At 47.5% G+C, this 26,904-nt stretch overlaps 1 protein-coding gene across 5 annotated transcripts in view; it reads left to right on the forward strand.

The window, feature by feature from the left end:
* The window catches only part of ETS1 (ETS proto-oncogene 1, transcription factor), a 130,569-nt gene that overhangs the window by 76,698 nt on the left and 26,967 nt on the right, over positions 1-26,904 (forward strand). For 4 of the 5 annotated variants that reach the window (XM_025998932.2, XM_025998931.2, XM_072729377.1 and 1 more), the window contains 4 exons: positions 20,519-20,638; positions 22,189-22,389; positions 25,163-25,240; positions 26,224-26,472. In XM_025998932.2, coding sequence (XP_025854717.1) covers positions 20,519-20,638; positions 22,189-22,389; positions 25,163-25,240; positions 26,224-26,472 — 648 coding nt within the window. Of the gene's footprint in view, positions 1-12,549; positions 12,652-20,518; positions 20,639-22,188; positions 22,390-25,162; positions 25,241-26,223; positions 26,473-26,904 lie in introns of all 5 variants that reach the window. The other variant, XM_025998930.2, reaches the window with a different exon arrangement.

Consider the following 26,904-nt stretch of genomic DNA (forward strand, 5'->3'; position numbering starts at 1 on the left):
ATGGAACATCCTTTTGGGTGTTACACTCTTTTAGGTTCCTCATTATTATCAGGGTAAGGAAGAAAAAAACACTCAGTAGGTCTCTAAATATCTACCATTGGGATGTGTAATACAGAGAGAGCCCCCAAAAAGTTCCCCCCAAAAATAGTTCCCAGAATTTTGGCTGTGCATTTTCAAATCCAAAATGCACAAATGAAAAGTCACTAACTGAATTCACCAAACTCATGTTCGGACCTAGGGCTTTGGCCCCCATTTTCCAGATTGAGAAACCGAGGAATGAAGTAAGAGCTCCACCCTAGGTTGAGAATTCTCCAGGGAGGGGATGTTCAGAGGCACAAGTCTAGGCCTTGAGGCCACTTGATGCAACAGGAATGTTTGTAGATAAATAAACACACATGGAATGAATCAGTGTCTACATGGCGGACCTGGAGTTAACCTTTGATTCAATTGAAGATTTTTTTTTTTTTTTGAAAAGTAAAGTATCTTTTTCTTTATTTCTGGATTTCTGAAGGCTTCTCTTAGGGGGGCTTTGTGGCTTTTCCACACCCTCACCTGTAGTCTTCTGTGATGGATGGGCTGATGGGAGAAACGTGAAATTCCCAACTGGCTTCAGTGTCTCCAAAGAATTTGAGGTGGTGGATGAACAAAACAGAGATTTTGTTTTTTTTTTTCAATGGGATTGGGCCCTGGCGACTTGCCTCTGGGTTCCTAGGGTTTGGTTAGGTTGTGCTCCCAGGGGCACTGCAGACAATGAGCGAGGAGCGGAGATGAGTCCAATCTCCAATGGCCCTCGGAGGCCTTGCTTTCTAAGAAGAGACTATTTTTCAGTGTTTTTCTGGGCAAACCAATGCCAAATAATTAATCTTTGAATTTCTACAAGCTGGTGTAAGATGGGTTCCTTCTACCCAAACCAGTCACAAATCTATTTGCAAATCTCAAAATTCCACCCCCCTTGCAGTGTACCTTTTTTAGTAATTGTATTTGTTTTTTTTTGTTTGCCAGGTGGATTTGCTTATGCCACGAGTTTTTTCCCATAATCTTGAGATCTATCTTCTCTCTTTTTTTTTTTCCATTCAGTGGGTGAGACTTCTAAGGCAAAGGGAAGGGGTTTGCACTTAGATTGCTCTGTAGAGTGTGATCTTTGTCCCTAAATCACGGTCTGCCATTCATTGTGCATATGATAATGATGTGCTTCACTGCGGGCACCATGGTGTCCTAGGAAGAGCAGGGTTGACAGGAGCCGGTCCTGGGTTCGAATTCAGCCTTTCTGCTTGCTCATTTGCCCTTAGGCCAAGTATTTAACTTCCCCAAGCTTTGTTTTTTTTTTCTGATCCTTGCAACGGGGGTCATCATGAAGAGCTTTCAGGGCTGTTGTCAGGATTTGAGGTGATTTGAGACAATACTTTTCCACTGCCAATAGTCTTTTTTATCGTTATCTCATAGGCCACCGTGCTCATTGCTGACAGTGCTCTTATGACTTCAGTGGTTGTTAAAACTGTGGTTACTGTTAACCTGGTTGCAGAAATTTTCCACTCGACACCCCATAACCCGCGGGCCAGAGCAGTCCCTGTGGCCAGTTAGCAATATCTTCTTCCTCTCACGCATACTTACCGAACTTGAATTAGGACTTTGGTCACGTTTCCAACTTGAAAGCTTTATTTACAGGCATTGCCTCTGCCTTAATCCACGAGAACGTTCCCTGGAATTGTGGTTATCGGGGCACAGAATGATTTTTAGCTGCCCGAGGGACTCTCCCCCTTGCCCTGGCTGGGATCCTTTCTTTCCCTGGAAGCCGCCTTAGGGAATCTCTGCTACTTGTGAGAGCAGCAGGCCGGGAGGAGAGCCCAGGAAGGCCCAGGCCGGTGAAGCCGTCAGGCAACCCCCTGACAATGATGAGCCTCAGGACCCAGGAATCCTGCCTGCTATCCTCTCTGTCCCGTCCGTGCACCCAGGGCGGCTGCTGGAGCTTCCCCGTTGGGGCCCTGGCTCCCTCCCCGACGTGCGGGAGCCGCCCCTCGAGCATGCCCGGTGCCAATTGCGATGGTTGATTTACAGCCGGAATCTGGCACCTCCAGAAGGGGATCCTGTGTCTTTAAACAGCTGTGTGCCAGTGTGTGTAAATGTGCCTGCTAATCCGGTGACTAATTCAGTGTATCATAAAGCAGCAGCGCTGGCTGCCAAGGCAGGGCTGTGCCCTGAGGGGACGGGGCCGTGGCTCAGGAATCGCCCTCAGGCCCGCTGCAGGCCCGTCCCCCAGTGGGCTCCAGGTGTCATCGTCGTGCCTGTGCCGTGTGCCACGGTCGGCGCGGCCCTCCGTCCTGCCCTGGCTCGGCCTCACGGCTGCCCCCCCCCCCCTCGGTTCCTGGGGTCAGTTTATTTACTCATCTGAGGGTGGAGCTGCACTCATTCTGAGTCAGGGCCCCGGCACCAATCAGGAGCGCCCTGGGGCATTCCAGGGGACAAAACTCATGATCCCTCTTGGAAAAGAATTTTCCAAAAGATGTCTTTTGGTCACAGTGCTGTGACTGCACCTTCCTCCGTTCCTGTCCAGTGGGCCTGGCCGGGTGTGTGTTTGCCTGAAGCCCTGGTCTGTCCTCCCCTTCTGTTGTCTCCCCCCAAGGGTGGGGAGAGAAACCTTCAGGAAGAACCTGGTCTGATGGAGATTTTTAAAAATTTTTTCTTCTTGAAAGCCTTGTAGATCGAAGTATGAGTGCTTGGGCAGCATCTGGGGATGCCTTTGGGTCGGGGGAACGTGGGGTGTTCTGTGGCTTTCCCTCCCAGGCCTTGCATATGGGGCCCCGCCCCGAAGCTGTAGACACCACAAGTCGGCTTCTGGAAATGGACCTTGCCCAGCCTCTCTCTGGGGCTCCAGTGAGCAGAGCCTCTCTGCTATCTCAGGAGGCATCCACGTGGCAGGGTCCCAGCCTCTCTGCCGTCCCTTCCTCTGTATGCCATCCATCTGCCCTCCGAGTTGGCCTGCACACCTTGGCACACCTTGACCCCCTGCTGCCTCCCCCACACACACCCAGGACATCGCCAGGCTTCTGGAGCCCAGCTGCATCACTTCATCTCCATTGCAAAACCTTTTGTCTTAGTCATCGTTCTCTTGCTCATCATGAGATGTGCCTGTGGGGCCCTCGCTTGTGTGCCTGTGTGAGGTTTGTTTATTTCCCCCACAGAAGGAGAAACTCCACGGGAAGGGTCCCCATCACCCAGGTACGGCTCGGCTCATAGCAGGTGGCTCACTAGCTCCTTAAAAAAAAAAACCCAACTATATATATATAAATATAATAAATTATATATATTATAAATATAGGTAAATATATATATTGTTTTTCTAAATTGAGATTTAATTTCCATAACATGAATTTCACCATTTTAAAGGGTACGGTTTGGAGGGGTTTAGTACCTTCGCAGATGCATAACTTTGCAGATGCATCACGGATGCATAACTGTAGTACATTTTCATCACCCCCCTCCCCCCCAAAGGAACTCCATACCCCTTAGTAGACAGTAGCTCTTTCTGAATAAAGGAATGCAGCCAGGCTGTCCAGCAGAGGACGTGAGGAGGGGGACTCCTGTGTCAGGGTAAGAGCCCCCACTACTCTCCCCTGCTGCTCTCCTGTGCTCCCAGGGCTCTCCCTGCCTGTCCCAGGCTCAAGCGCCTTCCTGCTCCCTGCTGCCGCACCGGGCACGCCCCAGCTTTATTTTGGTGGCTCACTTGCTTAGGCTCCACTGTGTAGCGAGCTCCTGGATGTCTGGGCAGAGATAATGAGTGCTTTCACCATCTGCATGCAGACCGTCCGTCCGAGAGCTGAGGGCTGTGGTGGCTGCAATTTCCTAATGGCTTCCTGATGAGGCAGGGCCATTTATTAGCGGCGGATGAGGGCTTGAGGGCTCTGCATCTCGGCCTCCCTTTCCCTACTGACACGGGCAGATGGAGTGTGGCTTCTGCTCCTTCCCCTTTTTACATTGATCACCTTTTCTCTGCTCTCTACCCATTGGCCTATCACACCCATTGATCTGGAACTCAGGCCTGCCTGGCGACTTCCCAGCCTCTAGGGTTTGCCACTGGGAGAGGCATCCGGTGCTGTCTGCTGTGGGCCAGCGTGGGCGACACTCAGGGGGCAGTCAGCAGTGGGGTTGTCAGAAGGTTTGGGGCCATTAGGAGAGGTCTGTTCTGAAAGGAGAGAGAGAGAGAGAAAAAAAAAAGAATCCCGTGGAGGCTGAGACATCACACTGAGGGGTATCTTTCCCTAAATCCTTAGCTCCCTGTCTTCTAAATGGATTTCATTTAGAACTAGAGCTGCTTGTGTTGCTTTAGGACATGGCCTTTTGAGTCAGACATCTGGCCTCATTAATTAGAAGCATCAGGTTCAAGGAACAGGCCGATGCCCCTGATTTGATGTCCTGGCTCTGTTGGTGGGGTTTGTTGCATCTCCTCACCCCTATCCCTGAGTCTCCATCACTCTGTTTGGGATACCAGCAGCAGGACTGGGATGGAGTGTTACAGAACCTTTGAATGGCGTGGTGGTGATCTGTTCTCCTTTCAGTGCTTTTTAGATAAAGGTCAATAGATCACTAAAATTAACTGCAGCCTTACTCTGTCTGGATTGATGTGAACAGCACCCTCAGATTTTAGAGCTGTCATACACAGCAGTATCATGCAATTGAACTTCAATATTGAAAGTCGCTTGCTTTAGAATTCCTGGTTTTCATCTGGAATCTCTGCTCAGAGGAAGCTCTTCTATAGTAGAGCCTGACTGTTGGTATTGAAAGTTTATAGTCTGGAGTGGGAACAGGTGGCGTCATGGGTCCATACAATCCCAAGTCATGCTTATTAGATCTTTGGGTGGATTGTGCCTCTTTGATTGTTAGGAACCTGGGGAAGAGCAGTGTTAGTCCAGAAGGATCAACCAGGGCTTGATAGTGGTGAAGTTATGAGGGAGACTGACTCCTTCCCAATCTACTGTTGTAAGTAAACAGCAGTGGGACACAGTTAGAAAAAAAAAAAAAAAAAAAAAAAAAAACACTGGACAGGGAATCAAGAGGTCTAGAATTAGCAGCCCTGAGACTAAAGGCAAGTTGATGTCACCTCTCTGAGTTTCATTTTCCCTATTCTGTAAAAGAAAGGGTTTGATCTAGGTGACGTCTGGAGGGCCTTCTAAGTCTGTGTTCCAGGAAGAGCATAGGACCCCTGACCAGTGACAGATCTGGGCTCCTCCTCCTCTCTACCAACAGCCTGCTTTCCATTCATCTTACAGTTACGTTGAGTTGCCAGGAAAGAGAACATCCCTCCAAGGAGTTGTTAAAGTTTTATAGCAAATTCTATAAATTCCTCTTTCCTGCTTTTGGGCCCCAGATAAGGCTTTATGTGTCACATCGCCGTAGTGAGGTCCGTAGGGAGGAACAGAGAGGCGAGGAAAAGTGTGAACACACAAGTTGAGTGGATGGGATGATAGTTAGGGCCCAATGCCATAAAGAAAAAAGGCCAAAGTTGAAGAGATAGGGGCCAAAATTATAGATTAGGTAGGTCTAAACAAACCTTGGAGCAGCCTCAGATGATAGGTTTAGCAGCGAACCCAGTGGTTTAGGGAGAGTACCCACAATCCCTTTGAAGCCATCTCTCTGGGTCCGAGGTACCTCCTTAGCAGCTCGGCCACCTTGAGTGGGCACTCTGCAATTATTACCAAATCCCTCAGAGCGACAGGATTTCTGATTCCTCATCAGGAACGCACATTTGGATTTACCAGACTGAGTGCGGCCTTTAGTTCATGAGTTGTTTGTTGAATCCATAAAGCCTGATGCTCTAAACTCCAGATGTTCCGTGTTCTGGCGATGCCATCAGTTTTTGGCCGGGTTTATCTGGCGCGCAGGCGTCTGTGAAGGCTGGTGGGTCCAGAGAAGGGCCGTCTCCAGCACTTGCTAAACATGCTATGGGTGGGAATCCTCGCATCTCCTCCGCTGTCAGCCCCGCTTCAGGGTGAGAGCGTTGTCTCTGCCTTCTTCTGCCATGTGGCTCCCACGTGGCTCTGTTGAAGCGCCCCGGGCTGGTGCAACAGGACCCTTGCAGTAGAAGGGAGCATGAAACCTGTTGGGAGCATGGGGGTGGGTGGGGTGGGGTGGGGTGGGGAGGGAGGGGGGCAGTCCAGGAGGCAGGGCTGGGATGAAGCAGTGGAGCAGGTTAGTGGCCCACACGCCCGCTTGGATCTTCAGAGTTGGGTGTATTTTGGGTGGTCAGATGTCTCATCTGGGTTTCAGGCTCTGCCATCTGTCTAGATAGAAAGATGTTTAGGAGCGTTTGCACGCTGTGGCCTTATACATATTATCTCAGTTAACTGGTAATTCAAGCTTCTCAGAGCATCTAAACCTGAGCATCTGGAGGCAGGCAGTCCTAGAGTCACCGGAGAGGGTGTGGGGCGGCCAGCGAAGGGACACGAGGCAGCTCTTGGAACCACTCGCCGGTGGCACCCGCTGCAGCCATGCCCAGCGCTCGTCTGCTGTGTGCTTAAGCCTTTACATTCCACACCATTGCCTCTACTACCTGGGAATGTGGTGACATGACCCAGGATAGTCTCCATGACACATCCTAAGCTGTGTCGACGAAAAGGAGGAAAGTGATCTTATTTGGGTCCTTTTCTGCCTCCTTACTGTTGGTTGTCTAGGTGCAAGGAGGGGAGCTGTGATAGGAACTGGTAGGCACTGGGGCGGGGGGGGGGGGGGGGAGGCTGAAATTACTCCTCAGGGGATCTCTGTGAAGCCCTGAATTTCTTGCCTTTGGGAGATTCCAGCCTCGCACTTAGGATTCTAGGAGGGCTGTTAGGTTGGATGCTGAGGGCTGTCAGGGGAAACAGACCATAGAGGGGTGTGGCAGGGTGACTGCCCTCAGGGCTCCCTCCCGTGTCCCCACCCCTTCTTCCCTGGCTCGGCTCTGTTCATCTTCAGCTTGGTGTCTATCACAGGCTGTGACCCCTGCGGATCCTCTCGACCAGGCCTCTTGGAAGGTTAAGGATAGAAGTAACACGGTGACTACATTATACACCTGAAACCAATATAACACCATATGTTAACCCTCCTGGAAGTAAGATAAAATAAAATAAAAACTTAAAAGTGGAACCCTAAAAAAGAAAAGAATATGAGTCACACAGGAAGGATTAAAATGGACGATGGCTCCATAGTCACGTCAGAGCAGAAGGCGGCCTTTCCAGAGAAGAGAGAGACCGTCCGCGAGGCAGAGGTCTTGGTGAGACGTGAGACACGCATATCAGCGGATTCCAGCTCCTCGCCCCTTTATGCCAGCTCCAAAAGAAGTGAGGAGGGAACTTTCCCACAGAAAACCTCTTTTCTGTGCCCTGCGATGGGCGTAATGAACAGACCTGATAGGACTCTTGTTCCAGGAAGCGTAGAGTTGACCCCCATCCTGGCTAGTCTTCCCTTGGCCTGCCCACCTTCCTTTGACCTCTGTAGGGAAGGCCTTACTTATGTTGGGCTTGGGCTGAGCCACAGTTACGTTGGGGACCCGTCCCTTCCCAGCGGAGCCTGCATTCTCGCAGTAGCCACGCAAACTTCTTTCCTTGGCCGAAGAGACCCTTTAGGCTAAGAAGAAAGTCAGCGAGCAGAAAAGGAGCCTGTGCTAAGCAGGCAACATTCTTGGTGACCTCATCATTCTCCCAGCTTGGGTCCAGTTGGAGCTGTGCGTACAGGGCAGACTTCCAGTTCCTCTCGTCTGGGACTAACAGTGGCAGATATAAATAGACCAAGACTTTGTCTGTAGCCATTGTTCTCTCAGTGACCATTGTTTCTGGATGCAAAGTGGCTGGAGCGCATGCGTGGAGCGTGCTCTCTCCCCCTCCCTCCCTCCCTCCCTCCCTCCCTCCTTCCCTCTTTCCCTCTTTCCCTGCCTCCCTCACACCCTTCTCTGTCTCTGGGTCTCTCTCTCTCTCTCTCTCTCTGTCCTTGTGCAGAGATCTCGATCCCAGCTCCATTTCCTTCAGCTGCCTTTGCACTCGTCTGGCGCTTGGTGAGAACCCGGGAGAATGGGCTCCACATCAGGTGCATCAGCTCAATCTTGTAGCCTCATGTTTTCACTCCATCGAAGCTTTGGTCCAGGTCTTTCCATGATGTATTTGTGGTCAAGAGGAGGATATGTGGATCCTGCCAGAGTAAAATCAGGAGGATTTGTAACTGGTCAAGCAACTATTGCCCAAAGGGTCTTGGTGAATGCGTCGGTGTCAGAACGATGCAGGGTCTCTAGCGTTACAGGGCTCAGGACTTGCTCATTGCCCTTTCAGCATTTTTATCGGGGGCTCAGATTAGAGAAGGATACAGAAGGCATGCTTACTAGACTGCACATGGTGCCAAGCTAATGGGATGAGGACAGATTCATGATATAAAAAAAGATCTCTGCACCTGGAAACATGGATCAAGACAAACGGGGTCAAGTTCAATATGGATAAATGCAAAGCCTTGCACTGAAGTTAATAAGATTCAGTCAGCGGGTTCAGAACTGGCTCAGCCTGACTTCCTATGGAAGAGAAGGCCCTGGTAGTGCACTTTGAGTGGCTTTGGTAGCGTCGCTGTTGGGAAACTCAGTGCTGGTGTGTACCCATGGAAGGGCACGGTGTAGGGGGATGGCCTCATTTCTTCCCCAGGAGTAGGACGTGCACCTGGGAATGCTCATGAGGCTCTTTGGGAACATGGGCATGCGGGAATGCTTCTGGGGAGGGGGGCATGGATAGAACCATGCCATTGAGCTTGGTGGGAGGAACCACCAACGAATGTAAAAACCTGGATAGACGTGGTGGCAAAGGGATGTTAAAGCAGTTGGAAAACCCACAGACGAAGAAAGATTTTAATCCTCTATGGGTGGCTTCAGCCTACAGAAGGAGGGCCAAAGGCTAGAAAGCACGAGAAGGCAGATTTGAACTCAAAGTGTGCGCGCATCATGAAATCGTTATTGCAGTTCATAAAGAAAATCAAGTGGCCCCCAAAGGACAGAGCAGCTGAATGTCTTAGGAAGTCAGACATCGTCCTAAAGGACCGCTGGGGGCCCTTCTGGGAAGCACGGCGATCGGGTCCAGGTGGTTGTCCTCACTCGTTAGCACAGGGTCCTTTGTCCATCTGGGGGCCTGAGCGGGCCACGTCCGTAGAGCAGACAGCTTCACTGCCCGTGGCGGCCTGTTGAGAACATTTGTCCCTGTATTGGGAAAATGGACTTAGGTATTCTTATTTTTCATTGTGGTTTCCCTGGGTTGAAAACAGACAGTTGTACTGTGTGAATGTGTATGAGTACGCGTTTTCCTTCTCTGTCCAGATTTATTTATTAAAAGAAAAACACATCTGCATAAAAAAGCCTCAGAACACAGGAAGAATGTCCACTTTGTTTTTCTTTCTGTAGCACCAAGACATGTGGGGTTTCAGCTTCCTCTAAGGGGTTTTTGAAGACTGGCTTTCATCTCAGACAAGGCCTTTTCCCATTGGAAAAAAAAAACGGTCCTTTTTTGGTTTAAAAATGTATTTATATAATGTATAAATAAATAAGAAAGTCGAGAGAGAATTTCCTTTCAAAATTTATGGAAAAATGCTGCTTTCTGAACATCATTAATTGGAAGTTGCTGGCTCTTCCCAGCCCGCTTCCACTCTGCTCTCTGGCCTTTATTCTGGTTTAAGGTTTCCCAGTAGCTCCTTCCCCTGCCTTCTTTCTCTCCCTCTCTTCCTCCTCTACCATCTGCCTTCCCTGCCAGCCTGTCCCCTCCTACTCCTCTCCCAGCTCCTACTGTCTGCTCCCTCCCCGCCCCCGTGGGTCTCTAACCAGCCCCCATACCCCTCTTCCCTCTGCCTCTCTGCTAGCCTTCAGCGACTAGAGCCCTCACTGCAAGAGGCCTGTCTCAGTGTTTGTTTCCTGCGTGGGAGGGAGAGGCCGGCCTTGAGAAAACAGTTCAAAAGTGCAGAAAAACTTTACCTCTTCCAGCCTAAATAAACGGGCTCCACTCCATTTGTTTGCCCAGATTTTTCCTTTGCCCGTGGAGAAAACTCCTCATCCTCCGCCTCGCCCAGCCTGGCCTTCCCGGTGATCCTCGTGAGGCCCCCGCCGTGGCTATCTTGCCTCCAGACCCAGTGTCAGGTGGACCCTGAGCCCAGGGGGGGTCACTGGTGGGCCCTGAGCCCAGGAGGGTCAGGGTGGGACGGGTGGTGAGGGCCCTCCCACTCCCCCATCCCCCCATGGCCCTGGGGATGGGACTGCTCTCTGCAGAGGGGCTCAGGGATTGGGGTGCTCTCCTTCTGCGGGAGGAAGGTTCTCAGCCGTGCACGTGATGGGGGAAACGGAAAGAAGTGTCCTGGTGTTCAGCGTTTCCGCCTCCCCTGCTTGGACCTCTGCTGATAGGTCTGGGTAGAGAACACCTGGCTTTAGTGCCTGAGGATCTGGGTTTGCGAGCCCGTCGGACCCCGGCATGCTGGCTTGGGCATCTTAGCGAAGTCACTCGAGTGACCCCTGTGAGCCTCCAGGTGTCCTCACCTGTGCGATGCAGGTACTACCGCTGCTAGCGTGGCTGTCTTCAGGATCCTGTTAGAGCATGGGAGAAAACGTTCTGTAAAATGTGAAATTCTGGGCTGATAACAGTCCTGAGAGGGCACCTGGGTGGCTCAGTGCTTGAGCACCTGCCTTTGGCTCAGGGTGTGATCCTGGGGTCCTGGGATCGAGTCCTGTCTCCAGCTCCTGCTTCTCCCTCTGCCTGTGTCTCTGGGTCTCTCTGTGTCTCTCATGAATAAATAAATAAAATCTTAAAAAACAAGCAAACAAACAAAAAAACAACAGTCCTGAGAAATCCGAGGCAGGGGGCAAGTGAAGTGAAAATCAATTGCTGAGGCCAGCTCACCAGCATCTCCAGGGTCTCCGGGGGTGAGGCATCAAAGGCCAGTATGTAACCTAGAAGTAGTGGTGCCTGGGATTATAGCAAGAGGTAGCATCTCGAGTGGGCTGATTCTGTGCCACACCACCACCGAAAGCCTGGTGGTCCCATCACAGTGCACGGTGGGACAGGGGTGTGTCCTCACTCAGAGGCGAAAGACAGGAGAAGAGCCAATAGGAGCTCCTGAGGCCATCTGAAAAGCCTTGGGGTCGAAAGGGGCCAATTCAGGCTTCCTCCTGAGTAATGTGGAAACGCGGCTGTGTGTTTTTCTCTGTATTTTTTGTGACCAAGAAGTCACACGGTTCGCGGACACTCAGGTCTTGTAAAATGTGTGATGTGGCTGGAGTCAAGTGTAATCATCCACATGGGAAATGATAGGAAGCATGTGACATACCCCGTAAATGGCTGGAAAGGATCGTGTCAGAGCTTTACATGATTCTTTACAATTCCCCGTTGAGCTGTCCCTTTCAATGCAGGAACCCAAATTTCCCAAATCTCCATTGTTCAAAGATTCTTTTAAATCGTGAGAGTGTCATCATTCATTTTCAGGACCGATGAATGACTCGGGGGGAAAAGGCAGCTTGGGTTTTGGCAAGTTTCGAACATATAGAGAAGCGTTTCTTTTTTTTTTTTTTTTTAATTTTTTTTTAATTTTTTTTTTTTTATTTATTTATGATAGTCTCCAAATTACAATTCTGTCTTGTGCCATATGGACTCTAAGGTGGTACTCTTAGGAGGCTTTGAAAGCCAAAAGGCATCTTAGGTTGGATCCTGGAGGTGTTGTCGTGGCAGGACACACCTGGGGTGACAGTGCCGACTGGAGCCTACAGAGTAGGTCAGAAAAATAGTCTGTTCTGTTACAACAAAGAGCGATATTCAGGGGATGTCGATTTCCATTGACATCTCAGAATCGGATTTTTGCATTCATTTTTCTCCTTTTCTCAGTTGCTTACTTGTACCTGGGAAACTTGCCAGATTCCTACCCCTTGCTGTCTCTGGAAGCATTAGGAAATAAAAATCGCGTAGTCTTTTCACTCTTGATATTTTATAAGGTACTTTTTAGTTCTCCCCAAGTCCCCAGTAATTTACCGAGCCCCTCCTCTCTGCTGGGCGCTGGTATTTTCACACTTATTTAATTTAATTTAAACCTCACTGCAAGGTGGGGAGAGAATCCTGGATAACGAAAGAAAGCTCCATCTCCTTGGTCTTGGAGACCTGTCTCATGCACCTTCACTTGCTAGGCTGCCAGAAAAGAAAAGAAAAAAAAAAAAAACCCAACACATAATTGAGGAGTCATTCTAGCAGGGCACACTCATTCAATGTTTCCCCTTTCAGGCCATTTGCCCAATGTGTAGGGTAGGAGATTTGAACTCCTCTAAGTAAAGAGCAAGAAAATTTAGCTGCAGGACCCAGGGGGCAGTTCTGCTTTCTGGCTCAGATTCTGGAACGGAAGAGCCTCTCTGGGTTTCCCTGAACACCTGGAATTAATTTGGGTTTTGCTCTGACTTCGAAACATTTGCTGAGGTGGAGGATGGTGGAAGGGGTAGGAAAGAAATAAATCCAGTGATTAAAAATAGCTTTGCATGTCAGGTGCCTGAACGGATTTGGGAACATGCCTGCAATCCCTTTTGTCTGGCAGGTCTGAACTCCGGCGCTGCCGAATTACAACCGCTTTCATTTGTTTTTCCTGCTCCCCTACCATGTAATGGTCAAGGGCTCATTGGAACCATGTGTGAGCCTGGTGAGTCACCAAATCCTCAGGACTTCAGTGGTAATAATGTGTTAAAACTCCTTTTGGGGGATGGGGCAGGGGTGGATGGAGGGGAGAAGGGAGAGGACTGAAGTCACTTCCTACAGATGTTCAGATGTTCAGAAGCCCTCTCTGCAGGCATCTTTCCCAGGCCCGGCTGCAGGACCCCGGGGCCGCTTTGCCGGTGCAGTTGGGAGCATGCTTTGCCTCGCCGTGGACCATCTCTTTTGTCCCGTGATGGCTTCTGTCCGAGAAGGGCCACCTACCCCCGAGGTGGCACGTTGTACCCAAGCAGTGTGCATTCCCCAGTGGCGGTGGCCTTGGCAGCAGAGCCCAGAGGCTGTAGCTGGACACTCACTGGCCTGCATTTTGGGTCAGGTCGTTGGAGGGTGAATTGGGGGTTTTTCTGCACAGCCCATTTCTCCCCTCTTTGGAATGGCTTTTTATTGGCTGGTGACTCGTAGGAGGTTGGGTGTTAAGAGAAGGGCGGAAGCCTGGTTGTATGTTTTCCTAACCGATAGGAGTCTGTTTCAGAGCTCACAGTGTCCCCTTACTTGGGGGCAGTGATGGACTATTAGGAAGGGATGGGTGGCTCCACAAGGGGACACAAGCCCTATCTTGCTCTCGGCTTGCCGGAGCACAGTCCTGCCTGTCCCCCATTGCTCCGTCACATCATTAGGTCTGTGAAAACAGAGCTGAGGGGCTGAGGAGGGACATTTATTTCTCTTCTTTGCACTAAGCTCAGCCCAGAAGCTTTGTGGATTATTCTAGCTCCCTCAGCTGGAAGGCCTGCCTGCCAAGTTTCTAGGGCCTATTACAGGATTTAGAATCAGGAGTGTGGGAGAAAGAGGATCCTTACAGGTCTCTTCATCGCTCCTTCCAGTCCACCTGTCCATGAACGAGAGAGAGAGAGAGAGAGAGAGAGAGAGAGAGCAGCGGTGATGGGTTTTGAGATGCCCTGTCACATTCCTCTGAGCCATTAGTGTCTTGACTGGGGAAGTCCTCTTTGAGACCAGTAACAACTTTCCAGGGACAGTCACCTCTGGGGTCAGCGTTAGCAGCCCCTGGCCACGGGCATTTTTCTGTTTCTCTTGATCTAAAGGAGTAAATGTGCCTTCTCTCCCACACTGGGACTTTCTAGGCAGCTTGGCACTGCCCTTTGGATGCTTGCCAGAGTCCGCAGCCTTCTCCTGCAGACTCCTAGCTGCAGTTATAATTTCGCGCAGACATTAGGAAGAATGGTCCCCGCAGTCTCTGCTTGTAGGACAGGGGAGTCCGAGGGACTGGCTTTCCATCCTAATTTGAGCCATCCCTCTCTGATCCCGCTTCCTCACTTTCCAGATCATGGTAATGCCGCTTTCAAACAAGCCCTTGTGGTTCACATGGGCCGATCAATAAGCTAGACCTAGGTTTAAGCACTGTGGAAAGTAATCTGAAGCCTTATTTTCCTTCTCCAGGAGTTTATCTGTCTCTCGTTAGCTTTCCTATTACGATCCTCCTTTATCTAGAGAATGTCTTCATGACAATAAAATGTTTGTGGGTGAAATGACATGTGGTCTGGGATTAGCTTTACAGTTTTTCAGTGTGGGGGAAGGAGATGAAATAGAAACTGGTAGTGTTGATAGATTCTGAATAGGATTTCATTGTACTGTTCCTTCTACTTTGGTGTATGGTTTGAAAACTGCGATAAGGAAAATTAAAAATGCTACTTAACATTAACCTAGAACCTATTAATAGCCTTCTTTTTAGCAAAGCACTGATTAAATGACTTATCCAGTGTGATTGTATTAATGGCAAAACTGAGATAAGAACCCATGGATTTTGACCAACAAGCCAAGTCAAGCCCCGCGCACACCCCACTATGTCTTTTTTCCCTTGTCTTCAGAATTCTCTTTATGTAACTAATTAACCTTATATTATGTGCACAGTTGCTCATCAAGGTGACTCAGGGGTGAACACAGACAGGGAAGGAAGCCAGGTTGTCATTTAACCTGTGTTACTTTGTATGGAAGGAAGGAAGTGTCACTACCCACACTCCCAAGAAAGGACACGATTACAGTTGATTCTGTGAATGGCTTTTAATTATGTCTTTGTGGGGCTAGCCATGTGAAATTCTGCATTTGTTCACTGTAGGAAAGGTTTTGTTTAAGTTTTTAATTATTTCCTCAAATGTATCTGATTTTCCAGCTGAGAAATAAAAGTCCCATTTTCTCTCTCTGAGCTGTAAAAAATTTAGTTTTCTTGGATCTCTGATCTATTCCTATTTTCTGCGATGGAATGGAGTCGAAAGAGCTTGAGTTTAAGAGTTGCAGGACTGGGGTCCAGCCCCAGCTGGGCCTTCCTGGTTCTGTAATTTTATGGCAAGCTCTTGATCTCTCGGAGCTTTGTTTCCTCATCTGTAAAATGGGGATCCTGTAATACCTCCCCAGGATCCTTGGATGTTTCACATGTGATATCATGAAATAGTATCCAGGAAGGGTCTTCATGGGCCATAAATGGGTTTTCAGATATAAGGCATATTATTCATCCTTGGTGTTTCTTTCATGTTGTTGCTCTTGATTGGGACAGCACCCACCACACACAGATAATACCATCATGGTAACCTGGTGGGGTTTGGCCAGTTGGATGATCTCACAAGACTGGAATAACACACCTGGCCTTTCTAGTTCTTACTTTTGTTTCTCATCACCGAGCCTTTGGATCCCAGACACCCCACTTTATTTTTGAGAACGGTGAGGGGAGAAACGTCTCAGGTCAGTAAGGCCATGTCCTGACTTCTTCTGGAACAAATATCACTTCAGGTGTAGATTCTCCGTAACATGGTTGATATGAGCCATTCAGTTTCAAACGGCTTAACAGAAGGGCATGAAAAGTCACATGAAAACATCCTGGACAGGTTCTTGGACATCGAACAGCCCTTAACCTTGAGTTACATATAAGTGAATTGAAACCGTTGTTCCACATTTGACTTAAAACATCCATGGGGTGTGTATAAACTTTTCTTCAGGGTCAGGCCACAATGCAAAATGAGCAGATGTTTCCATGCATTCAGAATGCCCCGGCTTCGTTATGCCCCTACTGAATCAGGGAGTGCTCTCTGCTCATTTCCGCCTCGATACTGTGCAGGCTTGGTAAGACAAGCGTTTGGGACTGTTACTCATTCACCAGCTTCTGTACAACTCTTTTCTCTGAAACTCGGGGTGATTCCTATAAATATTAACTCACAGTTAGGGTCCTGAGGAATAAGCCCTGGGTAGGAAATCCAATATGCTCGCAGTGTCTTCAGTTTGTCATGTATTGTATTTAGAGTCTCCAGTGTATTGGCATCATCTGTCTTTGGGTCAGGTCCTCAGCATTTTGAGACAAACGTGTTATTTGAGTCCAAGATACTGCAATTACCAATATTAACACAAAGGCAACTTTAGTTCTTGTCCATCGGGATGCAGTTAGTGAATTTCTAGGGGGGTGGGCATTGATTAATTTCTAGATGCCATCCATAAAATTAGAAATCTTTGGTACCTGAGGCAAAAATATTAGAACAGGTAATGAGATAAAAATGTAGCAGGAATGACAGAGGTGCCTGCTTGGGCTACCCCAGGTCATAGTCTCTCCACCTGTGTAATGATTTCTTTATTGTTGTTGATCAGTGTAATTAACAGAACTGCTGCGATCACAAACTAGCACCAGAGGGGGAATTTTTGCATTCATAGTTTCTATGAAGAGAGTTTAATCTCTTAGATTGATGTCTGCTTTCAAATGTGATTATTCATCATCATTTAAATGCAATGCCCAGGCTCCTGATAGAGACAATCCTGGCTAATTGTTCACTCACTTGGAGAAGGGGTTTGCATTTTTTTTTTTTAACCAGTATTCCACACTGTTTAACAAGGGAGGAAAGTTCTGACTTTCCTGTCTGAATCCTTTTGGTCCAAGGGCAATGACACGCCTTCTCCTGACCTCATCAAGTCTAAATGCAGGTGTCCCGAGTGTGCAGCGTTGGCCTTTGCCAACCAGCTGGGCTGTGAGCACTTTTCCAAGAGATCCAGCAGCCAGGGGCAGAGCTGATGGGCGCTGTGCAGCTGCAGCTGACAGCATGCGGACCAGGCTTTTGGAGATGGCATTGAGGTAGACAGGCAAAAGTCATTCCAGCTGCTTCTCTTGGAGAGAGCAAGCGAGAGCCAGGAAAGGCTAGTTCCCTAACAGGAAGCAGGAACCTGCGCGGAGAGTTGTCAGCCCAGCGGTCCTGTCCAGACCATACTGCCTGAGTGTGCAGGATTATAGGAAGCAGACTCCAGGAAACCTCTTTCTCGGGCTTTCTCTTGTCATCCTTAGCCTTCACATCACCTTGGCATCTTCTGTGTAGAAGATGCGTGGGGCCTCCCAGCCAATACTGGACTTCAGTTCCAGCTTGTAGCCCAACCACCGCTTGTGCATTTGGCCTGGCCTGTATTTTCCACATGTGTTGTCCTGGCCAATTTCCGCCATCAGTAAAGTTCTTTTCATCGAATCATAAATCAATAGTGGGAACAAACACACAAAACAAAACCCACACAGTTCAAGTTCATGAATTTGTGTTGGACGGGAGTGAAGGGAAGGAAAGTTTATTCAAATTTGGAAAACATTGAATTAACTAAACATTTGTTGATTGACTCCTGGGTTCTGCTCTGTGCTAGGAGGTGGGGATGCTGTAGTTGTCCCTTTGAAAAGGACTGCCCTTAGGCCATTAAATAAAAGGTCCCTTTCTCTGAGGTCAACCTGACTTCTACTCTAAGTGGGGACATTTCTGGACCTGACACTTAGCTGTTCTTGGGCGTGTAGAGTGGGGACAAAGGGGCAGCACTGATGTCTTTCTTGGTGACTCATTTGATGATTACTCCATTGTTTGAAGAGCTAGATGTTATGTAATCAACATTTTATCCCCTCCCCCTCTTAACAATCTGGGATTTTCCATCATTTTGTCAACCTTCCTGGAGGCATGTTGATTTTTCCACTAGATTACTAGAATTTTTTGGGCACGTCCCAGGGCAGCCCAAACTCTCCACTCCCTAGAACTTCAGATTCACCCTTGGTGGCAGGGCCTGTGGAACAGCTGCCGTGAACCCTTCGGTGCTTTCAGAGCAGAGCTGAACTCCAAGCTGTTTCCTTATGGCATCACTCAAAGCAAACTGGAGGGAAAGTGCTGGCTTTTCTTTCTTGCAATGTACTTTCCATTCATTTTGACATTCAGAGGCAATATATTGGCTCCTTTTTACAGAGATCAGTAATGGTCATCTTTTCCCTTCTGTATTTCCATCTTATTCAGCCAGTAACACATACGTATGTCCAGGGAATTTTTTTTTTTTTTTTTTTAAAGGCCAGAGCTTAGGGATTACTGGTTGAGGAACTTCTACAGTAGCCTTGCCTGGAACTCAGCCATTGTTATAAGTCAGTTTCATATGATACACTCAAGATCCATGGTGAGGAAGAGGGCTTCTGGAAATTACTACGGTAAAGTGTCTCACTGCCTAAAGATCATAGGTTGGCTAGTAGGAATTCTCAGGTCATTTCTTTGTCTTCCTATTTGCTTTTTATGGGAATTTGTGCCTGAGGTGAATACAGAGGATTTTTAACCTGAGCCATATTTATGTATCTTTGCTCTGAACGTGGTCTGTGAATACAAGAGGGATTGGACGTGGAGATAAAAATACAGATGGATATAGCCAGGGGTGACATGTTGGTGGATGTGCAGATTTTGATTCCTCACTCTTCCTCACCACCTAATAGAAATCAGGCTTTGTAGATATTACCTCCTATATGCACTTCAACTTTGTCCACTTATATGACCTGTATCACCATCTCCCTAGTCAAAGCCACCATCATCTTTCGTCACAAGTAATGCAAGAACTTTTTGCCAAATCTTCCCACATCTATTCATGGTTACCTCCTCACCCACTCTATACAGAATAGCTAAGGTGATCTACTCTCCCCCCCCCCCCATTTTTTTTATTGTAGTAAAATACACATAACATAAAATTCACCACCTTAACCATTTTTAAGTGTACAGGTCAGTGGAGTTATATACATTGATAGTGTTGTGCAATCATCACCAATATCCACCTCCAGAACTCTTTCCATCTTGTAAAATTGAAACTTGGTTCCTATTAAACAACAGCTCCCCATTCCCTTTCTCCCTCCAGGCTCTGGCAGCTACTATTCTACTTTCTGTCTCTATGAATTTGATTATTCTGAGTACCTCATATAATTTGTCTTTTTGTGATTGGCTTATCTCAGCATAATGTGAAAGTTCATCCGTGTCATAGTTCAGGTCAGAATGTCCTTCTTTTTTAAGGCTGAATAACATGGCATTGTGTGTATATACTACAGTTTGCTTATCCATTTATCTACTGGTACACATTTGGGCTGCCTCTACATTTTAGCTATTGTGAATAGTGCTGCTGTGAACATAAGCATACAGATCTCTCTTTAAGACCCCACTTCAACTCTTTCAGGTATATAGAGAACTCCTAAAACTCAACAAGAAAAACCCAACAACTCTATTAAAAATGAGCACAATTCCTTGAATAGACATTTCTGCAAAGAAGATACAAAAATGGCCAATAAGCGCATGGAAAGATGTTAAACATCATTAGTCATTAGGGAAATGCAAATCAAAACTGCAGCATGGTACCACTTCATGTCCACTAGGATGCCTGAACAGATTCCATGCTTGTCTTTCCCCCTCCTCTTAATCAACTGTCCTTTTGGTTTCTCTGCTCCAACTGCATTAATCTTTTTGATACTAAGATGGACCAAGTTTCCCCTCCTACCCCCCTCTTCATAACCTTCATATGTGCTCTTCCCCTTGTCTAGGACCATGAGGATGGTCATTAGGATCACCTGGATTGTGAGTTAAAGCATAGATTTCTGGGGTCCCCCACCCCACCCAGAGGTTCTGATTCAGGAGGTCTGGAGAGGGTCTGAGAATTTGCATTTCTAGCAAATTCCAGGTGATGATTGATGCAGCTACTCTGGGGACCACACTTGGAGAACTACTGGTCTAGAGTATTTTTTTTTTCTTGTTTAAACTAGTATGTGTGTTTTGGATCTCAGGTCAGGCATCTGTTCTCCTGAGGAAGGCCTTTTCTGATTCCCCCAGACTTGCAGGGATAACTGTTCCATGTTAACATCTCCTCTTCTGCTTCTCCTACGAAGCCCTTATTGAGATTTTGAATGTTTAATTGTGTAGCTAGTTTTGTAGTGATCGATCCCCTGCCAGAATGTCCTCACGTCCAGCTCCATGAAGGCAGTGATCATTGCTGTCTTGCTCACTGCTTGCTTCTTTAATTCCTTGCACACAGCAAGTGCTCAATATTGATTTGTTGAGTGAATGAATGTTGTTATTTCCTTTTCGTGGAAGTAGGTAGCAACATTAATACTCTCACTGAATGTGAAGGATGAGTAAGGACTATAGGTGAATTAGTAAAGCTACACAGAAAGAATGAGCATTTTTTTTTTTTTTTTTTTTTTTTTTTTTTGTCGAGGATGCAGAACATTCTAGGCAAGAGTCAGGTTTTTTTTTTAAGGGGCCTACCATGCTGTGGAAAGCCCCCCAAATTTTACCTGCCCTAGTGAGGACGTGTAGTACAGTTATTTCTCAGCTTGCCTTCTTCAGGCCATTCATGCCCTATCGTATTTTATGGGTGGTTAACTGCCTATTAGTTTTTAAAATTAAGATACAATTAGCATATATTAGTTTCATGTGTACAACATAATGATTTGCTGTTTGTATCTATTGCTTAATGATGGCCGCAGTGAGATGAGCTAAGCTTCATCGCCTGTGTTGTTTTTATTATTCATACGGCATTTCTTTTCCTTACAGATATGGAATGTGCTGATGTACCACTATTAACTCCAAGCAGCAAAGAAATGATGTCTCAGGCATTGAAAGCTACTTTCAGTGGTTTCTCTAAAGAACAGCAACGACTGGGAATTCCAAAAGGTGTGTTTTGTTGATGGGAAAAGAGAGGGATGGGATCAGACTTCTGGGTGAGGTTGGTTTTCTCAGCTGTAGTGTGAGGTAGACATTATGACTAAGCACACGTCGGACAGCACCTGCCACTGCCTGCAGACGTCTGCTCCAACCATCGCAGGGCACATGCCAGTGCTTCCCCATCTCCCAGGTTTTGCCACTGCCATCTTGGTCTTAGGACAGTGGTTCCCAAACTTGTTTGCACGTGAGATTCACGATATTCAAAAAATTCCACAGCCCGGACCATGTCCCAGACCCAAGAAGTTGCAATTCTTGGTAATTCCAAAGCACAGTCAATCTTGGAAAACACAGTCTTAGAGTCATTTTGGGCCATCATTGGATGAACCCAGTGAGCTAGATTCCTTGGAATTTAACTGATTGCTCTTTTCTTTTCCATGTGCTTTGGCGAAATGTGTTTATGCTTGGGTGTTCTCATCTGAAAGGGTTTATTCAGGAATGTAAGGGGACTGGAGTTGTCGGAAAGGACAAATGACTGGAGAACACTTAAGCCTCCAGCAAGCAACAGTTCCCGAACAATTGAGAGTGGAGAGAACACTTTTCTGTTGAGTAAGAGTAATGCCCTCCACAGCTCCTAGCCCAGTCAGACCCACATCTTAGTCAGTCTGTGAATATACCTCCAAACCTTTTCTCATGTATATACTACGTCACTACAGACCTTAGCTGACAGCAGTGCCCAACATCCTATTAGGATCACAAAGCAGAAGAAGGTGAATTCTGACCCCTGGGTTTTCCCAGCATCTCATGAAGTCATCTGCTGGGTGGAAGTGGGGGGGGGGAGAACCTGGACAGCAGGCGATGTGAGCACCACAGCCTGCCTGCCATCCTCCGAGCTCTCTAAGGACCACACTGGCATAGTCATGTTCAACCTCAGGCCCCGCAGGAAGAGGATATGTTATCTGCTCCCTGATGTGCCCCATTCTTGCAGGGTGTCTGGTATAATGGATACAGGCACCTGATAATGTTATCATGACTAAGTACCACTTGAATGACTTATTATTACTAGTTGCTATGGTTGTTACTAGCCACAGTCTGCTAAGATAAAAATGATTAATGCTAACATCTCAGGTCAGTTATGACAGTTAAGGGCAGGGGTAGGTAAGTGCACACATTTGACTTTGTTATTATTGTTATGAAAGGAGTCATTTTGTTCCTTGGTCCTGGACTTAAAAAAAAAAAAAAAAGAGCCTCATGAAAATAAGGCAGTGAGAGAGGAGATTCATGAATTTATGTCTGAATAGAGGGTGGAGACTTACTCATGTATTACGTTTTGGCTGATGGTAGTGATCCTCGTAGCTGGCAGGATAGAGAAGGTGGAGATGCTGAGTGTGGGGAGGAGTGTTATGGAAGGTGCCCCACGACGTGCCTCTAGGGCTGGTGCTTCCTAAATCTGTAAATCAGAAAAACATCCTCAGCGAGTGCAGATCCTTGAATGTCCTCCCTGATGCTGGGGCAGAGGTAAAAGCTGACCTGCTGGATTGTCTTTTGATCCCTTTCCTCAGACCCCCGGCAGTGGACAGAAACTCATGTTCGGGACTGGGTGATGTGGGCTGTGAATGAGTTCAGCCTGAAAGGTGTGGACTTCCAGAAGTTCTGTATGAATGGAGCAGCCCTCTGCGCACTAGGGAAAGACTGCTTTCTCGAGCTGGCCCCAGACTTCGTTGGGGACATCTTGTGGGAACATCTCGAGATCCTGCAGAAAGGTAATGGTGTGGGGACAGAGCGAGGTGGAAGCTGCGTGGGGTTGCTGCGGCAGTAGGTAGGGGAACATGCCCCTGGTGGGACGTCGATGCCGTTACCTGTGGGTGTCTTCTCACAGCGTATAGGGTCTGCCGAGACACGTCAGGATGGCATGTGCCAGGTGCTCAATAAATGTCAGTTTCTTTTTCTTTTTACGTATTGGAGGTTCAGATTTTAATATTTCACAAGATTGCGCCCCCCAAAGCTCCTTGATATGCAAAATTCTGATTCCAGTCCTTACCTTAGACTCCTATGCTCTTCGAGCAGTGCCACACGGGTTTTTTTTGGTTGTTGTTTTTGTTTTCCTGGCCACCTTAAAACACATTCCCTTGATCCATGGCAGTGTGACACCTGTCCACATCCACCAGAAAGCTTAGCTTCTCAGAGCTAATTACTGAGACTGGCTTCTCTGCCCCCTACCTGGGGTGGAATTGCAGTCGTGTGGGCTACCTTTTTCATCTGGAGCAGCAGCTGGGGTTATATCAGGATACCGTGTTGCAACCTTGTAATGACATGGCCTCCCCTACCAGCCTCTTCCAACCTTTTTGGACCAAGTGACTCATGTACCACAGTCCTGGCTGAGTATAGAAACAGCAGCAGGCGGCAAACTTGGGTGTTTTTGCACTTATTTTTCTGAATTTCTTCTTAAAATAAATTGCAGTTACCAGCAGTCAGCGGTGCCCTCCAGCTGACTGTAAGCCTAGAAGCCCGTTGCCCTCCCTGACCCAGGCCCACCCTTTCCCTGTGGTCACCCGCTCCAACCCTTGGCGCAGACGCTGGGGGCAGGGAGCAAAGCTCAGGATTAGCACTTTTAGTCCATATAATACGTTCCTTTGTTTCAGGGTATTTTCCACCCTGCAATGCTCAGGAGAGCCCCAAATTAGATTCCTCTGGGCCCAGGAGTGTTATCTTTCTTCCTTCTCTTCAGCTTCTGCTGGAAAATAAATAAATAAACACAGTCAAGAACTAGGTGAATCTTGCTGCGGCTGCCACCGCTGAGGCCGGCGGGGGAACAGGCTTCCTGAAGCTTGGTGTCCGCGTAACTGCACACACGCCCACTCCTGTGTGTTGACATGAGTGACCTGTTTATAGAGGGAAAAGATAGGGCAGGCTCATAACCCATCCGATGTAACCGTTGGCGTATAAACACAGCAGTGGATCCTACCAGACCGTGTAACCCAAATATATTCTCCTAATACGCTGTTGGCCTCTACTTAGCTCCATGGAGCGACCAGGTGGGCTGGAGGGGCTATGATCACAGTTGCCATTAATAAGTCTGTGGCAGCTCCTGGTTTCCAGAGTGCCTGAAGATGCGTTTTCTCTTTGGATTCTCAAAGCAGCCCTTGTGAGATAAGAGGGGCATGTACTCTTGGTGTCCTCATCTGTAAAACGAGGGCAGATTAGGTGGTTTCCTCAAGATCACTCATTTCCTTAAACTAGGGTCTCTTCGATTTAACTTCCTGCCCTGCGTTCTTTGTGTAATAATATGGACTCGTGGGGGAGCGTCTGGGCCCCTGAGACAGGTGTGGCCTACCTTCCTGCAGAGGAACAGTTTGAGAGAATGCAGGCAGATCAGGAAATCATTGAGAATGTTGGGGAACCAAAGTCCCATCATCCCACCCATTTTCATCTGGGAGAGGCAGTATGAACCCTCTCTGCTTAGATCCTTGAAGAGCCACAGCAAGAAGTTTGCATGGCGGCTACTGCTTTTGTTCTGTAATTAAACTAGAGCAACGCGGCCCCAGAACATAGCTGTGTGGGGTGGGGTGGAGGGCCAAAGGTACAGGGATGTTTCAATCTGATAAGCTGCTAAAGCAAAGCATAATCATTTTATCTCAACTGGGAACTGTTTTTCTGTGCAGGCATAAACTTGTTTTCCCAGCAATCTCTGCTCCCAACGAGCTATCAGATACCTGAGGAAAAAAAAAAAAAAACAAAAAAAAAACCCAAGCCAACACTCCCTCTTTATGTCTGATTTGCAGTGAAATAGAATCAGACCACTCCATACAATGGTCAAGGTCACACCCATTGGGTTCCAGGGCGATGAGAGGATCCTCGAGCTCACCTTAATTCGGGGAGGGCCTGTCTGTGCTCCATTCCTTTCTCATTCCAAGGGGAGGTGGCACCTGGTTGCCAACAGCAGTTGGTGATACTGTCCTCTGTCTCTGCGTGAGCCCGGCCATATCCACCAACTTGTCACCTTCCCAGTATTCCTGTTCTTCTCTGGGCCTACCCCTTGAAATCTGGGGGTGATGGAAAAAAGCAACCCAAAAACTAGACAGCTTTTGGAAGAAGTGGAGGCTACAAAAGCTATCTACCTAAAGATTGTAATATATTTCTGAAAAATTTTGGAACCGATCAGTTGGAGCGTTAGGGATTGATTTGGGGTAGCTTCCCCAGATGTCTTGAAGCCTCTGATGGTAATGTGTTACATGCGTGCATCAGAATGAGGGTGGGATGCCTTCCCAACCCTTAGAGATTACTCACTGGTGCTGCTTCCAAGATATTAAATCCCATTTTGCAGCTACTGAAATAATAGACTTAGCCATACTTTTGTGATCTCATCTCTAGACAAGGCCCCAGTCAGGGTAGACTCAGACACCAGCTCAGTTAATGAACATGCCGATTTCTTAGAGGGACTGAGATCATTGCGACCCTTGTGTCCAAGGTCCTCGTAGGCCAAACGTTACTTGCATGTTGACCTTTTCGTTTGGTTCCCTGCCCCATCTGTTACAGAGGATGTGAAACCGTATCAAGTGAATGGAGTCAACCCTACCTATCCAGAATCCCGCTATACCTCGGATTACTTCATTAGTAAGTTCCTCTTCCACTCTTCTCTCATTTGGCTTGCTATGGTGGGAACCTAGGAAAGGATTCCTGACCCAGATGCTCTCAGGCTGTTTCGTGGTGATTCTCTGGAAAATAATATTGGCTTAAATGTAGCCTCTTTGTCACTTATTTTGTTATCTCCACGAGGCATGAGGCTTCAACCTAGCTACATGTTGATATGTTTATTAACCTGCAAACTACTACACACCAGGATCTCTCCTGATACCTTCAGCAGGAAAACCATGTGGGGGGCCCATGACTTGACCCCTGAATTTTGATCTTACTTGATGCTGTGTGCCCTGGTGGCCATCAGAGGTTTGGGTTAGGGATTTGGTTGTGGCTCTTGTTCTTTCCCTTTTACTACTAGCTATGACAACACTGCCTCTGATCCTTCCTCGAGACTGTGACATGTAGCTTCAGATTCCATTACAGGAAACAAAGCCTTCTCCCTTCTAATAGATGATACGTAACTATACTGGAGAGGTGGCCAGAGGAGCATTAGGGTAGGGCTGTTCTTATCCAGTGGCCTTGCTTTCAAATGGAGTCTTGAGCAGGTTTGTTTTCATTTTACCCTTTTACTTTATTATGATTTTTATTCTAATAACACCAATGATATTAAGTACTGAGATGCCAAGAGTTTATCATGTGCCAGAGGTATCGGTAGGCCTTTTACACATATGCCCTCATTTGCTCTTCATCACAATGCTCCGAGGGAGATTGCAATCATCCCTATTTTAGAGATGTGTAAATTAAGCCAGAAAAGGGAAGTTATCTTGTCAAGGAAGTATCTTGTTAAGTAGTGGAGCAAGGTTAAACACCAAGGCCCTTCTCACTGAAAATATGTTCCTTTCATTCTCTAATGCAGAGTTTGTTTTCATCTTGTGGGGCTGTTGTGAATGGTGAAGACCCGCCTATTTATTTTGGGTACAAATTGGACCTCTCTCCAACGGCACATGTTCTGTTTCCAGGTTATGGTATCGAGCATGCTCAGTGTGTTCCTCCCTCGGAGTTCTCAGAGCCTAGCTTCATCACAGAGTCCTACCAGACACTCCATCCCATCAGTTCGGAGGAACTCCTCTCCCTCAAGTATGAGAACGACTACCCCTCAGTCATTCTCCGGGACCCTCTGCAGACAGACACCTTGCAGACTGACTACTTTGCCATCAAACAAGAAGTTGTAACCCCAGACAACATGTGCATGGGGAGGACCAGTCGTGGTAGGTCAGATTTCTTCTCTAGGCGCTCTTGGGTTTCCAAGAATTACCTGACTGTGAGTTTTTCAGGTCCCATTTTTTTTTTCCTTTGCCACGGGCCCTGAGTTTAGCCTTTCCATTAGAATGTCTAGATATTAAGAGCTTTCTAACATGGAAGTTTAGCCAAGTCTACCGTGATGGCAAAGACCATGTGTCCATGGTGGACTTGGAACTATTTGGGTAAAACATTTTATTAAATGGTAAGTCTAGTTGCAGATGGTTGTTTTTTTAAGGTATGATTTATCTTCTTTGAGAGCATTTTGCTTGGACACAAATGGTTCAGGTGACCCTCCTCGAAAGCCCTTAGCTTCCCATGCATCCTAGTGATCTTCCCAGAGTAATCCCACGTCAGACTGCAGACCCCGGCTTGGTATCTGGGTGACCTCTGCTTCCCAG

Source organism: Vulpes vulpes, chromosome 12 (assembly GCF_048418805.1).
Source record: "Vulpes vulpes isolate BD-2025 chromosome 12, VulVul3, whole genome shotgun sequence".
Classification (NCBI taxonomy): domain Eukaryota; kingdom Metazoa; phylum Chordata; class Mammalia; order Carnivora; family Canidae; genus Vulpes; species Vulpes vulpes.